General features: G+C 43.6%; 2 protein-coding genes across 2 annotated transcripts; one reads left to right on the forward strand and one right to left on the reverse strand.

The window, feature by feature from the left end:
* The first annotated feature begins 6076 nt into the window (after positions 1 to 6076).
* Positions 6077 to 8742, forward strand: si:dkey-74k8.4 (L-asparaginase). Its single transcript, XM_020502236.2, has 7 exons — positions 6077 to 6564; positions 6937 to 7076; positions 7171 to 7266; positions 7335 to 7495; positions 7613 to 7696; positions 8135 to 8297; positions 8478 to 8742. The coding sequence occupies exons 2-7, from the start codon at positions 6939 to 6941 to the stop codon at positions 8562 to 8564; spliced, it is 729 nt and encodes a 242-aa protein (XP_020357825.1). The 5' UTR covers positions 6077 to 6564; positions 6937 to 6938; the 3' UTR covers positions 8565 to 8742.
* A 52-nt stretch (positions 8743 to 8794) lies between these two features.
* On the reverse strand, positions 8795 to 13583 carry LOC109905079 (fructose-bisphosphate aldolase B). The gene is made up of 9 exons (XM_020502234.2): positions 13369 to 13583; positions 12517 to 12629; positions 12125 to 12330; positions 11759 to 11813; positions 10310 to 10470; positions 10007 to 10090; positions 9609 to 9783; positions 9299 to 9498; positions 8795 to 9083 (listed from the first exon to the last, which is right to left on the reverse strand). The coding sequence occupies exons 2-9, from the start codon at positions 12626 to 12628 to the stop codon at positions 8988 to 8990; spliced, it is 1089 nt and encodes a 362-aa protein (XP_020357823.1). The 5' UTR covers position 12629; positions 13369 to 13583; the 3' UTR covers positions 8795 to 8987.
* Positions 13584 to 14069: the final 486 nt, after the last annotated feature.

Raw genomic sequence — 14069 nt, forward strand, 5'->3', positions numbered from 1 at the left:
TCTAGCATGTAAAAAAAAATATGTATATATATATATTGGGGGATGCATGCCAGCAAAGCCGCTACACAACACCACACTAAACACATGAATTGTGTTAATTAATTGACGTCAGTGATCTTCAGGTCGTAGCTCTAGAAAGAGGCCTGAGTTCCCAATTTACTATTCCGAGTTAGAAGACCGTTTAAAACTTATTTGGTATGGAAATGCTTGTATATTAGTGATTAGTGTTCCATTATTAAAGTGACCAGTGATTCCATGTCTATGTACATATGGCAGCAGCCTCTAGGGTACAGGGCTGAGTAACCGGGTGGTAGCCCTATTTAACAGTCTGCTGGCCTTGAGATAGAAGCTGTTTTGCAGTCGCTCGGTCCCAGCTTTGATGCGTGCGTGCTTATGCTTTTCGGTATCTCTTCTCATCTTTATCTGTATGTTTTGTAGGTTGTTGTCCAGCTAATCTCGTCCAGCCGTCTGTCTTTCAAACAATTAAGATGGGGTAAAAGAGGATATTATCTTGTCAGGTCTGAGTGAAACCTAAAAATGAGGAGACATACTAGTCACCTGTTCCTGATAATCTTCACTTCAGCAGATTGATGTAAAATCACCTACCAACAAAACGTGTTCTGATTGCTTGTGTTTGTGTATGCTACTCCCCCTAGTGGAGATGTATAGTCATAGCCAGAAATTGTCCTTTAACTGATCAATGGAAACTATAAATTATAATAACATATCAATAATACTGTACAGTAATCAGTGGCACAAGGGCATGTGCCCCCTCAGATTCGTCCTGTTTAAAAAATAAATCTACTAAAAATTCTACTATATACCAGTGTGGCAGTTGTACTAAACTTCTAAGGCTTAAGAGTTCTTAAATACTTTTTATTAACTAAATTGTTAACAATTGTAAAGAGGTATATTTTGATCAGTGATTCTGAAGCTGGGGAGTCGCAATGCCCCAAGAAGGATTTGGGGGATTGCGAGTGTGAAGCTGAATGAAAAAAATGCATATTTTAAAGTACAGTGGATTGCGAAAGTATTCACCCCCGTTGGCATTTTTCCTATTTTGTTGCCTTACAACCTGGAATTAAAATAGATTTTTGGGGGGGTTGTATCATTTGATTTACACAACATGCCTACCAATTTGAAGATGCAAAATATTGTTTATTGTATAACAAACAAATAAGACAAAACTGCAAAACTTGAGTGTGCATAACTATTCATCCCCACAAAGTCAATACTTTGTAGAGACACCTTTTGCAGCAATTACAGCTGCAAGTCTCTTGGGGTATGTTTCTATAAGCTTGGCACAACTAGCCACTGGGAGTTTTGCCCATTCTTCAAGGCAAAACTGCTCCAGCTCCTTCAAGTTGGATGGGTTCCACTGGTGTACAGCAATCTTTAAGTCATACCACAGATTCTCAATTGGATCGAGGTCTGGGCTTTGGCTAGGCCATTCCAAGACATTTAAATGTTTCCCCTTAGACCACTCGAGTGTTGCTTTAGCAGTATGCTTAGGGCCATTGTCCTGCTGGAAGGTCCCTGTCCCAATCTTAAATCTCTGGAAGACTGACCAAGGTTTCCCTTAAGAATTTCCCTGTATTTAGCGCCATCCATCATTCCTTCAATTCTGACCAGTTTCCTAGTCCCTGACAATGAAAAGCATCCCCCACAGCATGATGCTGCCACCACCATGCTTCACTGTGGGGATGGTGTTCTCAGGATGATGCGAGGTGTTGGGTTTGCGCCAGACTTAGCATTTTCCTTGATGGCCAAAAAGCTAAATTATAGTCTCATCTGACCAGAGTAACTTCCATATGTTTGGGGAGTCTCCCACATGCCTTTTGGCGAACACCAAACGTGTTTGCTTATTTTTTTCTTTATGCAATGTTTTTTTTCTGGCCACTCTTCCGTAAATTCCAGCTCTGTGGATTGTACGGCTTAAAGTGGTCCTATGGACAGATACTCCAATCTCCGCTGTGGAGCTTTGCAGCTCCTCCAGGGTTATCTTTGGTCTCTTTGTTGCCTCTCTGATTAATACCCTCCTTGCCTGGTCCGTGAGTTTTGGTCGGCAGCCTCCTCTTGGCAGGTTTGTTGTGGTGCCATATTCTTTCCATTTTTTTATAATGGATTTAATGGTGCTCCGTGTGATGTTCAAGGTTTCGGATATTTTTTTATAACCCAACCCTGATCTGTACTTCTCCAGAACTTTGTCTCTGACCTGTTTGGAGAGCTTATTGGTCTTCATGTTGCGCATGCTTGGTGGTGTCCCTTGCTTAGTGGTATTGCAGACTCTGGAGCCTTTCAGAACAGGTGTATATATACTGAGATGGTTACAGATCACGTGACACTTATATTGCACACAGGGCGACTTTATTTAACTAATTATGTGACTTCTGAAGGTAATTGATTGCACCAGATATTATTTAGGGGCTTCATAGAAAAGGGGGTGAATACATAAACTCAGCAAAAAAAGAAACATCCTCTCACTGTCAACTGTGTTTATTTTCAGCAAACTTAACATGTGTAAATATTTGTATGACCATAACAAGATTCAACAGCTGAGACATAAACTGAACAAGTTCCACAGACATGTGATTAACAGAAATCGAATAATGTGTCCCTGAACAAAAGGGAGGTCAAAATTAAAAGTAACAGTCGGTATCTGGTGGCCACCAGCTGCATTAAGTACTGCAGTGTATCTCCTCCTCATGGACTGCACCAGATTTGCCAGTTCTTGCTGTGAGATGTTACCCTACTCTTCCACCAAGGCACCTGCAAGTTCCGTGACATTTCTGGGGGGAATGGCCCTAGCCCTCACCCTCCAATCCAACAGGTCCCAGACGTGCTCAATGGGATTGAGATCCGGGCTCTTCGCTGGCCATAGCAGAACACTGACATTCCTGTTTTGCAGGAAATCACACACATAACAAGCAGTATGGCTGGTGGCATTGTAATCCTGGGGGGTCATGTCAGGTTGAGCCTGCAGGAAGGGTACCACATGACGGAGGAGGATGTCTTCCCTGTAATGCACAGCGTTGAGATTGCCTGCAATGATAACAAGCTCAGTCCGATGATGCTGTGACAAACCGCCTCAGACCATGACGGACCCTCCACCTCCAAATCGATCCCGTTCCAGAGTACAGGCCTCGGTGTAATGCTCATTCCTTTGACGAGAAATGCGAATCCGACCATCACCCCTGGTGAGACAAAACCACGACTCATCAGTGAAGAGCACTTTTTGCCAGTCCTGTCTGGTCCAGCGACGGTGGGTTTGTGCCCATAGGCGACGTTGTTGCCGGTGATGTCTGGGGAGGACCTGCCTTACAACAGGCCTACAAGCCTTCAGGACAGCCTCTCTCAGCCTATTGCGGACAGTCTGACCACTGATGGAGCGATTGTGCCTTCCTGGTGTAACTCGGGCAGTTGTTGTTGCCATCCTGTACCTGTCCCGCAGGTGTGATGTTTAGTCATTTTTTAAATTTCACTTTAATTTGGACTATTTTGTGTATGTCCATTACATGAAATCCAAGTAAAAATCCATTTAAATTACAGGTTGTTGTTTATGTAGATCTGTTGCTCTGACCCCCATTTTAAGTGTCTTGAAAAGATGATGGTGTGTAAGCTTCAGTCAGACTAAACACACTGTTGGACCCGTATCAGTTTGCTTACAAATAAAAACATGGCACTGATGAAGTAATCCTCACCATAGTGCATCTCATCCTGCAACATCTGGAGAACCCCAAGGCCTATGCCTCACTGCTATTTGGGGATTTTAGTTTAATACCTTGCAGCCACACATCCTACTCAGCAAGTTCAGACAGAGGTCAGTCAACCCCTATACCATCAGGTGGTGTCACTCATTCTGACCAACAGGACCCAGCAGGTCCAACTGAACCAGATCTTGTCTGAGCCCAAGGTCATTAATACAGGTGTCCCCAAAGGCTGTGTGAGTTCACCCATCCTATTCACACTGCAAATAAATGTACAAGTAGTCACCCTGATAATTATATTGTCCAGTTTTCTGATGATACTGCCATTCTTGATCTAATGTATAGACACTGACACTACTGTGTATAGGTCAGAGATACAGAGGTTTATGCAGTGGTGTGATGACCACCGCCTCATCAGGCAAGCTGAGGATTTTTTTGGGGACCCCAAATCTGTTGGTGACCACTCACCTGTGGTGGTGCATAATGTCAACTGATTATTGTCTGATCGTTTGATTTGATTTATTAGGATCCCCATTAGCTGACGCCAATGGCGACAGCTAGTCCTACTGGGGTCCGACACATAACGAAAAAAATACATTACAGACAAAAGACTTTACAATTGACATATACTAAACAAAAATATAAACACAACTTGTAAAGTGTGGGTCCCATGTTCCATGAGCTGAAATAAAAGATCCCAGAAATGTTCCATAAGCACAAAAAGCTTCTTTCTCTCAAATGTTGTGCACACATTTGCTTACATCACCGTTAGTTAGCATTTCTCCTTTCCCAAGGTAATCCACCTGACAAGTGTGGCATATCACAAAGCTGATTAAACAACACAATCATTACACAGGTGCACCTTGTGCTGTGGACAATAAAAGGCCACTCTAAAATGTGCAGTTTTGTCACAATACAGTGCCACAGATGCCTCAAGTTTTGAGGGAAATGTGCAATTGGCATGCTGACTGCAGGAATGTCCACCAGAGCAGTTGCCAGAGAATTTAAAGTTCATTTCTTTACCAAAAGCCGCCTCCAACATCATTTTAGAGAATTTGGCAGTACGTCCAACTGGCCTCACAACCACAGACCACGTGTAACCTCACCAGCCCAGGACCTCAACATCCGGCTTCTTCACCTGCGGGATCATCTGAGACCAGCCACCTGAATAGCTGATGAAACTGTTGGTTTGCACAACCAAAGAATTTGCACAAACTGTCAGAAAGCGTCTTAGGGAAGCTAATCTGCGTACTCGTCGTCCTCACCAGGGTCTTGACCTGACCGCAGTTCAGCGTCATAACCATCTTCAGTGGGCAAGTGCTCACCTTCGATGGCCGCTGGCACGATGGAGAAGTGTGCTCTTCACGGATAAATCCCGGTTTCAAGTGTATCGGGCAGATGGCAGTCAGTGTGTATGGGGTTGTGTGGTCGAGCGGTTTGCTGATGTCAACCTTGAGTGCAGATTGCCCCATGGTGAAGGTGGGGTTATGGTATGGGCATGCATAAGCTACGAACAATGAACACAATAGTATTTTATCAATGGTAATTTGAATGCACAGAGATACCGTGATGAGATCACGAGGTCCAATGCCATGCCATTCATCCTCCGCCATCACCTCATGTTTCAGCATGATAATGCACGGCCCAATGTCGCAAGGATCTGTACACAATTCCTGGAAGCTGAAAATGTCCCAGTTCTTCCATGGCCTGCATACTCACCAGACATGTCACCCATTGAGTATGTTTGCGATGCTCTGGATTGACATGTACGACAGCGTGTTCCAGTTCCCACCAATATCCAATAACTTCACACAACCATTGAAGAGGAGTTGGACAACATTCCACAGAACACAATCAACAGACTGATCAACTCTATGCAAAGGAGATGTGTCCTGCAGCATGCGGCAAATGGTGGTCACACTAGATACTGACTGATTTCCTGATTCACTCCCCTACCTTTAAAAAAATATATCTGTGACCAACAGATGCATATCTGTATTCCCAGTCATGTGACATCCATAGATCATTTCAGTTGACTGATTTCTTTATATAAACTGTAACTCAGTCAAATCTTTGAAAATTGCATTGATTACCACCTTGCTTTGGTGGTGATCAACAATGTTTCAGTAAGCGGAATAGAACCTGGGCAATTCTTTCGGGAGTTATCGTTCAGTGAGATGTTGTATGACATCTTCTGCTAACATAGCTGGCAATTCCTTATGGTCATAAATATGGTACACTTAATGTGAGTAATTGGTAACTGCATATGTAGAGTGTGTCAAGGTAGGCGTTGTGAAATAAGTGGGAGGATCAATATATGTATGGCAGCCCTTTCAGCTAATTGGGCAGATTGATTGCCACTCAAGACCGTTTCGCATTTTAGCTAAGCCTAACCCTTTTCCTAACATACATTACATTACCTGCTGCTAGGTTAGTTCTCCTAACTTTCCACTTTAATTCTTCTAACCTGCCACGTTACTTATTCTGACCTGCCACGTTGCTTGTGATAAGCCACTTAAGCAAACATTGACCGTTAGAGGAGTGATGTTCTTTTCTGCTGCAATTACCTCCTCAAGGTACTAGCTAGCTAGGCCAGTTTGTCTCGCGACCAAGTCAACGGTTGTCACTAGTTAGCTTAGCCATAAAGTCGTAAAAATGAATGTAATCTAAAATGTTCATATTATTTTAAGATTGGGCATAAAGTTAGGGTAAAAATCAGATTTTAGAAGATAAATTGTAGAAATGGGCGGGGTTTAGCCATAATTATGACTTTGTTACTGTGGTAACTAGTGACGACCCAAGTGGTCAACGGTCAAGTTAACATCAAGTATCGAGAGCAGCACTCAGCAGGCCGCAGGTGAGCCACGCAAGCAAGTGCAAGAATGTTATGTCCAATTCGAGTCTGCAATGGGTATTTGAGTTCTTACTATGCGTAAATACATTGTCAATTAGCTAGCTACTTTACTACAATGTTGGGAAATTAGTTCTAGAGTCAACACTAAAAAGTTGTCTAACGCTAATATTAACTATTAAAGCAAAGGTTTTAGTAGGCCAAGCTACCTCTTAATATATTCCTCTTCCTACTGTATATATATTTTTTAATTAGATGACTAGCTGACTTTACTTAAAAAAACAAAAGTTTGATCACTCTGGGTTCATTTCATCATTGGGTGTAGCCTATTTTATTGGCTACCACCCCATAAACTCATCTTCTAAATCATCCTTGCAGAGATGGACAGCACACAGGACGGACCGGATATTGTCACCAAACCCATCATAATTCTGGGCACTGTTACCAGAGACAGAAGGTTTCTGCACTGGATAGGCCAAGTGCTAAAGCTGAAGTGGCTGAAGAACAAGAGCCAAGAAGTGTGTTACCAAGTAGCAATTCCTATGGTTCATGAAGTTAGTCTGACCTTTGACCAATAACATGACTGATGTTCACCCACCATCGATTTCTCAGGAGGTCAAAGTGATGATCGGGGAGCTGCTGCCCTCCTTCGCCTGTGGATGTGTGGAGAACAATGACTTCCTCTCCCTGCAGGAGATCCTGGAGAGGGTGAGGATTTCTTTGCCACACACAGACACCTTACACATTGTCTGAGAAACTCTCTCTCCCCCTCGCAGATGGATGTGAACTGTGGGGACTATGACGGCACCACCCCCCTCCACAAGGCCTGTGAGAAGGGCAGGCTGGATATGGTCAAGTACTTGATGGGTAAAGGAGCCAGCACCCAGCTCAAAGACCGCTTTGGATACACACCGCTTCACCTGGCCATCAAGAACCGGTGCAGTGTGAATAGAGGATTTGCTTTTGTGATATGAATACCAGCTGACTGACAAATAAGCATACAATGGTGTGTCTGGAATGACTGAAAGTAATCCATTGTAATTTTTCCTTCCAGGCACTTTGACATCATCCGCATCCTGCGTCTGAAAGGAGCCCCTCTGTCTTTGGAGCTTGTGAGGATCGGGCTGGAGCTGATCAAGTGAGTCTACATCTTATCTAGCTAGGCGTTTGGTCACAGCATATACATCTTATCTGTCAGTGTCTAAGCAAAATGTTGTGCTAATCCTTAAAGATGCAGGAATTGCACTGTCAATTCCTGGTTGCTAAAATTGTTCACATAATTTCAGTTTGTGACAAAGTACAGCGTAGAGCATCGTTATACCATCTAAACTACCTGTAAATATATTTTCCATGTCCAAAAACATTGTATTTCTGTACAAAAAAGTAAGATGCTAAAACAAAAGTGTAGAAATAGCACAGAACAGATTTTAGACTTGCTGACAATGAGATCTATAATCAATTTCTTAATTGTCAGGTAGTTACATATTGCAGCTTGAAGATAGTGTGAAAATATCCAATCAATCTAGTTTATTTTCAATTGTAGATTGTGGGTACATATCCATTTTGTTTTGATCAGGGTTGTCCAGAACAAGGACTACCAGCTGTTGCAAGCCTGGTACCTGTCTGGAGTGAACCTGGACCAGAGTGACTATAACGGCCGTACAGCGCTGCACATTGCAGTCAGGCTGAGGGAGAGGACCATGGTGTCCAAGCTGCTGGAGTACGGAGCCACCCCTCTGGTACTGCCTTATCTGTAAATATGACAAGGGTTTGGCTGTTTATTACCAGTGACATGATAGCTGCAGTCCTGGGGCAGTACAATGACTTCGTTAGCACTCAAATTGTTAATGCCAATGTTTCCATTCCCAGTTCGCAATCCTTAAGTTTAACTCCCCCGAAACCCTATTTGCACACTTCAGGAGAGTGACATCTGGGGTTGGACTGCAGTGGACGAGGCCCAGAACAACCTGCCCAGCATCCTGAAGCTGTTCCACCCCTTCACTTAGCAGTTCCCCAAACAGGCCCAGAACAACCTGCTGCACCTGGCCAACAGGATGATCTGACCACTTCCAGTGTACACCTCCCCAGGAAATTCATCCTTTTTAATCCATCCAACAACCCTAGACAATCGAGTTCATTCAGTGTTATCATACAGTGCTTTGCCTATTGATAAAGGATTATACTAACAATCCCCTTAAGTGTTTTGTACCAAACAGCATGACACTTTTACAAAGGCTTTGTTTTGCACTGTTTATTTCATTTACTCCAGAGAATAACTTGTACAACTGGATCTGTCATTAGGGAATGTCAACATGGAAGGGAGGGACCAGTAAAACCAGACAACCCAGCTCAATAATTTCCTGCTTTGTGTGCAGGTGACAAATTTCTCAAGGTTGTGTTGTGCTCCTTGCGTCTGCCGTGTTCTCTAGTTAGTAGACATAGTTGGCTGTGTGCAGGGACTGCATGGAAGCCTGGTCATCGCTGCTGACCGCTGTGTACTTTCCCTTGGAGGCCAAACCGTTGCTCTGAAATTAAAATGTGTGATTTAGTAAGAGAAAGGGGGGGGGGGGGGGAAGTATGTGTTTCCAGAATGAAGCTTAGAGAGAAAGGAGACAATTTGAACCCAATTCATTTTAAGTAAAGAGGCAGCCACCATACAATAGCTTCCCAATGATATCCCTGTAGTCAGCACCTGTAAGTAAGTTGTCCACTCTACCCTAGAATAGCCCCACCATCTTACCTTGGCTCTGGAGGTGAAAGCGTCCTGTGCTGACTGCTTATTGGCGGCCTTGCCTTTCCAGGCGGCGAGGGCAGAGGCCTGGAGCGCACGGCCGTAGGAGAAGGAGAGCTTCCAAGGCCGGTGGAGGGACGTCTGGTTCATGGCGTTGAGGTTTTGGGTGGCCTCCTCTTCACTCTGACCTCCAGACAGGAAGGTGATGCCTGAGAGAGGGGGGGGTTAAGCAATTTGGTGGCGAGTTCATTTTAGCGTCACCTGATCGTAACTAAATATACATGTTTTACTCCTTCAAATCCACCTAACCCGGGCTCACCGGGAACGGCGGCAGGAACGGTGCGCCTCAAGGCGGTGACGGTTGCCATGCCAACCTCCTGGGGGGTGAACTTCTTGGGGCAGGAGTGTCCAGCAGTGACCATGTTAGGCTTCAACAGGGTACCCTCCAGGTAGACGTGGTGGTCGTTCAGAGCCTTGTACGTGGCTGCCAGGACCTGGTGAGAAGGATGGTTTAGAGGCGTTCAGTTCAGCCATGTCAATTGGAATGTGACTAAGAGATTTGGGGTGATACGTTTGTAATTTCGTGCTGTTACAACAAGTCCAGCACTGGCTTTGTGAAAGAGAGAAATTGACAACTGAGAAATGTGATTCAAATAACAGTTGGTATTACCTGAAGGCCAACACAGAATTGAGTGTATAACAAGGTTATGAGCTCACCTTTTCAGTTACATACTGAGTGCGCAGCAGGTCATGGTCTCCGTCAGGCAAAATCTCTGGCTCCACGATGGGCACCAGGCCGTTCTGACGAGAGAAAAATAATTAACATCACGTGTACACACTTATGTAGACAAACCTTACCATTAAGGAATTTCTGATAATTTGTTAGTTTTTGTGAAGTCAGGTACAGCAGTAGTACTGTACATCTGACAGTTTCCCCTCTGGGACATTAAAGTTGATCCTATCCTAGGGTACAGGGCACTATAGTTTTAGAAGGGAGAAGTTATCATGGCATGCACACACCTGTTGGCAGATACTGGCGTATCTGGCGAGGACATTGGCATTCTCTGCGATGGCGAGGGCCGAGGGGCAGGCGTCGGAGATCTTGAGCACACACCTCCATTTGGCGAAGTCGCAACCGTCCTTCTTGTACTGAGCACAACGCTCAGAGAGTCCATCAAGACCTGATGAGAGAAAGATGACATTATACTGAACAACAAATATAAAAAAACACAACATGAAACAATTTCCAAGATTTAGAGTTCATAAGGAAGTCAGTCAATTGGAAAATTCATTAGGCCCTAGTCTATGGATTTCACCTGTTTGGGAATACAGACATGCATCTGTTGATCAGATGCCATAAAAATAAATTAAAGCTGGGGCGTGGATCAGAAAACCAGTCAGTATCTGGTGACAACGATTTGCCTCATGCAGCGTGACACATCTCCGTCGCATGGAGTTGATCATGCTGTTGATTTTGGCCTGTGATATGTCACGCCTCTTCAATGGCTGTGCGAAGTTGTTGGGATATTATCGGGAACTGGAATAGCCGTCTACATGTCGATCCAGAGCATCCCAAACATGCTCAATGGGTGACATGTCTGAGTATGCAGGCTATAGAAGAACTGGGACATTTTCAGCTTCCAGAAATTATGTACAGTTCCTTGCGACATGGGTCTGAGCATTACCCATGCTGAAACATGAGGTGATGTGGCGGATAAAATGTCACAACAATGGGCCTCAGGATCTCGTCCCGGTATCGCTGTGCATTAATTTTGCTATCAATAAAATTAAACTGTGTTTGTTGTCCGTAGCTTTTGCCTGCCCATACCCCCACTATGGGGTACACTGTTCATAACGTTGAAATCAGCAAAACTGCTCGCCAACACACATGGGTTGCAGTTGTGAGGCCGGTTGGACTTAATGCCAAATTCTCTAAAATTATGTTGGCAGTACTTTAAGGTAGAGAAATGATCCTTCAATTTTCTGGCAACAGCTCTGGTGCAAATTCCCTTAACTTGAGGCATCTGTGGCATTGTGTTGTGACAACTGCACATTTTAGAGTGGCCTTTTATTTTAACAAGGTACACATGTGTAATGAGCATGCCTTTTAATCAGCTTCTTGATATGCCACACCTGTCAGGTGGATGGATTATCTTGGCAAAGGCGAAATGCTCACTAACAGTGAAGTAAACCAAATTTGAGAAACAAGCTGTGTGTACAGAATAGTTCTGAATCTTTCATTTCAGCTCATGAATCACGGGACCAAAACTTTACATGGTCCATTTATATTTTTGTTCAGTCTTTGCTTTCATAGTCATGCAACGCATTTTACTGTTGACGGTTTGCAATCCATCATGTCAAACGGATTCAATGTGGTCTTGGGAGATTTCAGGAACTGGTTTCAAAGTGTTTCAGATTTGACACAGGGCTTTATTAGAGTTGCAACAGAAATAAAGAGCGTAATCTTACCCTGTGTGGTAGTCTCTCCATCGGTTCCGTTCAGACCAGCTGTGCCTTTGTCCACCTAGAAAACAAATGTTCCAACTATAACCCTTTTCCCAGTAGTGTGTAATCCTTAGTGTCACTATATGACATCCAATCTTGGTAAGTGAAGCCAGTAATTACTTGTTGGATGGATGGGCGTGTGGTCATAATTGTCTACACTCAACCAGTCTTATCAGTAGTATATGGGATGAGCGTCCTTCATTACAACTGCAGCATAGCCTCAGTACTTTTGAAAATACATACTTCCTCCCTGTCCTGTTTTCACCAAGCAAACTGTCCCAGATCAAGAATGGCATTCAAAAAGGGACCGGACGTTGCTGGTCTTCTCACCTTAATGCCGACCACGATGCCCTTGTCCTTGATGACCTGGGGGAAGAGGACACCCTTGTCCGACATCTGGTACAGCGTCTCGTGGAAGAAGATGATTCCGCCAATGCAGTTGGGGTCAACCGCAGAGAATAAGAGGTCACGGAAAGTCCGACGGTTCTCCTCGTTGTTCTCCACGTTGATCTTCTGCAGGCGCTTACCCATTGTGCCTAGTCAGAGAAATTATGGGAAAGAATGTAAGAATGACAGATACCTGTAGCTTCTTAACATCTCCCTCTAACACTCCCCCTTCAGATGGCCAACACTGCTACTTGCTGAGAAAATACAACAGTAGTTTCCCACCTCGCCAAATCGCCCCACCACCCACTCATCCATGCCCAGCGTTGCCTCCTCACCTGTGGACTCGTCTGCTGCTAGGATGCCCTTCCCTGGAGCCACAATCCTCTGGGCAATGTCAGAGAGCTCCTTCTTCTGCTCCGGAGAGAGGGATGGGAACTGGGTTGTCATCCTGTGGAGAAGAGAAAAGAGAACTCAGAACAGAATTCAATACATTAACCCAAATCCAGTTCTGGTGGTTGTTAACGTGTTGCATAGTCTCAAACACTAACAGTACATCAACCACCAGGACCCTTCCCCCTCCCCAACTCTGTCAATATTTGGCTTGTCTGCAGTTTGAACTTTAGTCTAAAAGCTAATAAGTTACCTTCCCCCTACATGGGACAAATAGGTTCATAGTTCACTATAGAAGTCAGTCAAATCATTCACACCATATAGATGGCAAAGAGCCATCAAATTTGATCAGATTCAGGAGGACTCAACGTAAATATTTTTTAGAAGTTACACAATTCTGTGGCGTGTTTCACGCGCCATGCGTGCGCTCTCGAATTACAGAAACTGTTTTCGATTAAAAAAAGTCAACATATCAACCTTGAAGAAAAAAAAATCTGCACAAACGTGTACATTTGCCATTAAACATTTTGCCTACAACGCATTAAAAAAATGACTAGAAGTGAAGAACATAGGCTGCAGAGGTCCGCATACCGCATGGAGCCTCAAACATTGCAAACATCCAAGATATTCTTGCAACATCGGGTTGAAACATTGCAATATTCCATTGCAATACTTAAGAGCCTCTGTTTTAAGCGTTGTAGCCCAGAAACAGAAACTCGTTTTGCCATTTATGAGCCTTTTCATAGATAAGCTAATCGTGAAAATGATGCAAGTATGAAGCTGAAAGTAAAACTTACTTGAATATATGACAAAGTTAACACCAATTGCAGAAAACGAAAAAACAAATTGCCTCTCCTGCCTCCCAGTAATTCGGAATAATTGAGAAGAACGATTTTTCGAAACAAAGTGCTATTTATCGGGCGGGTGACGAACGCTGAGTGATGTGGCGCGGGCGTGCATCCCCACTGGAAATGCTATTGGTCGAGACAGACGGGAGGGGTTGCGTTTTTTGTGTATAAGGCATCTTTTGTGGACTTTGAGTTGTATCAGAACTTGAAAGTATTACTTCGAGGTAAAGGAACATCCCTCTGCAAATCCTTTGTTTTACATAGCAGCATGCGTTGAGTGCATGATGATTGTGTGTGTGTGTGTGTGTGTGTGTGTGTGTGTGTGTGTGCGTGTGCTTGCCTGCAGAGAAATGCAGGTATTATATATATATATATATATATATATATATATATATATATATATATATATATATATATATAATAGAAGAAGAAAAAAATCACATGAGGAATAAATACACAATGAGCAATGATAGCTTGGCTATATCTTTTCAGGTTTTCCTACTGTCTTGTGTCTTTCCTGCTGTTGGTATGTCTGTCTGTACATCTCTCAGTAATATGTCTGGATATGTTGGTTTGTGAATGGGGTTATCATCTACAATAGATCGGTGTCAAATGACAGAATCCACATTATGAAATGAACATGTTACTTA

This window comes from Oncorhynchus kisutch, linkage group LG15, assembly GCF_002021735.2.
Source record: "Oncorhynchus kisutch isolate 150728-3 linkage group LG15, Okis_V2, whole genome shotgun sequence".
Classification (NCBI taxonomy): domain Eukaryota; kingdom Metazoa; phylum Chordata; class Actinopteri; order Salmoniformes; family Salmonidae; genus Oncorhynchus; species Oncorhynchus kisutch.

Bases quoted from the DNA above. Each gene is read 5' to 3' on its own strand.
- si:dkey-74k8.4 (XM_020502236.2), top strand. From the start codon at position 6,939: ATGGACAGCACACAGGACGGACCGGATATTGTCACCAAACCCATCATA. The intron at 7,267-7,334 runs GTGAGGATTTCT...TCCCCCTCGCAG, and splicing joins TGCAGGAGATCCTGGAGAGG to ATGGATGTGAACTGTGGGGA. The intron at 7,496-7,612 runs GTGCAGTGTGAA...TTTTCCTTCCAG, and splicing joins CACCTGGCCATCAAGAACCG to GCACTTTGACATCATCCGCA.
- LOC109905079 (XM_020502234.2), bottom strand. From the start codon at position 12,628: ATGACAACCCAGTTCCCATCCCTCTCTCCGGAGCAGAAGAAGGAGCTC. The intron at 10,471-11,758 runs GTAAGATTACGC...TTCTCTCATCAG, and splicing joins TGGAGAGACTACCACACAGG to GTCTTGATGGACTCTCTGAG. The intron at 9,784-10,006 runs GTGAGCTCATAA...CCTTCTCACCAG, and splicing joins CTCAGTATGTAACTGAAAAG to GTCCTGGCAGCCACGTACAA.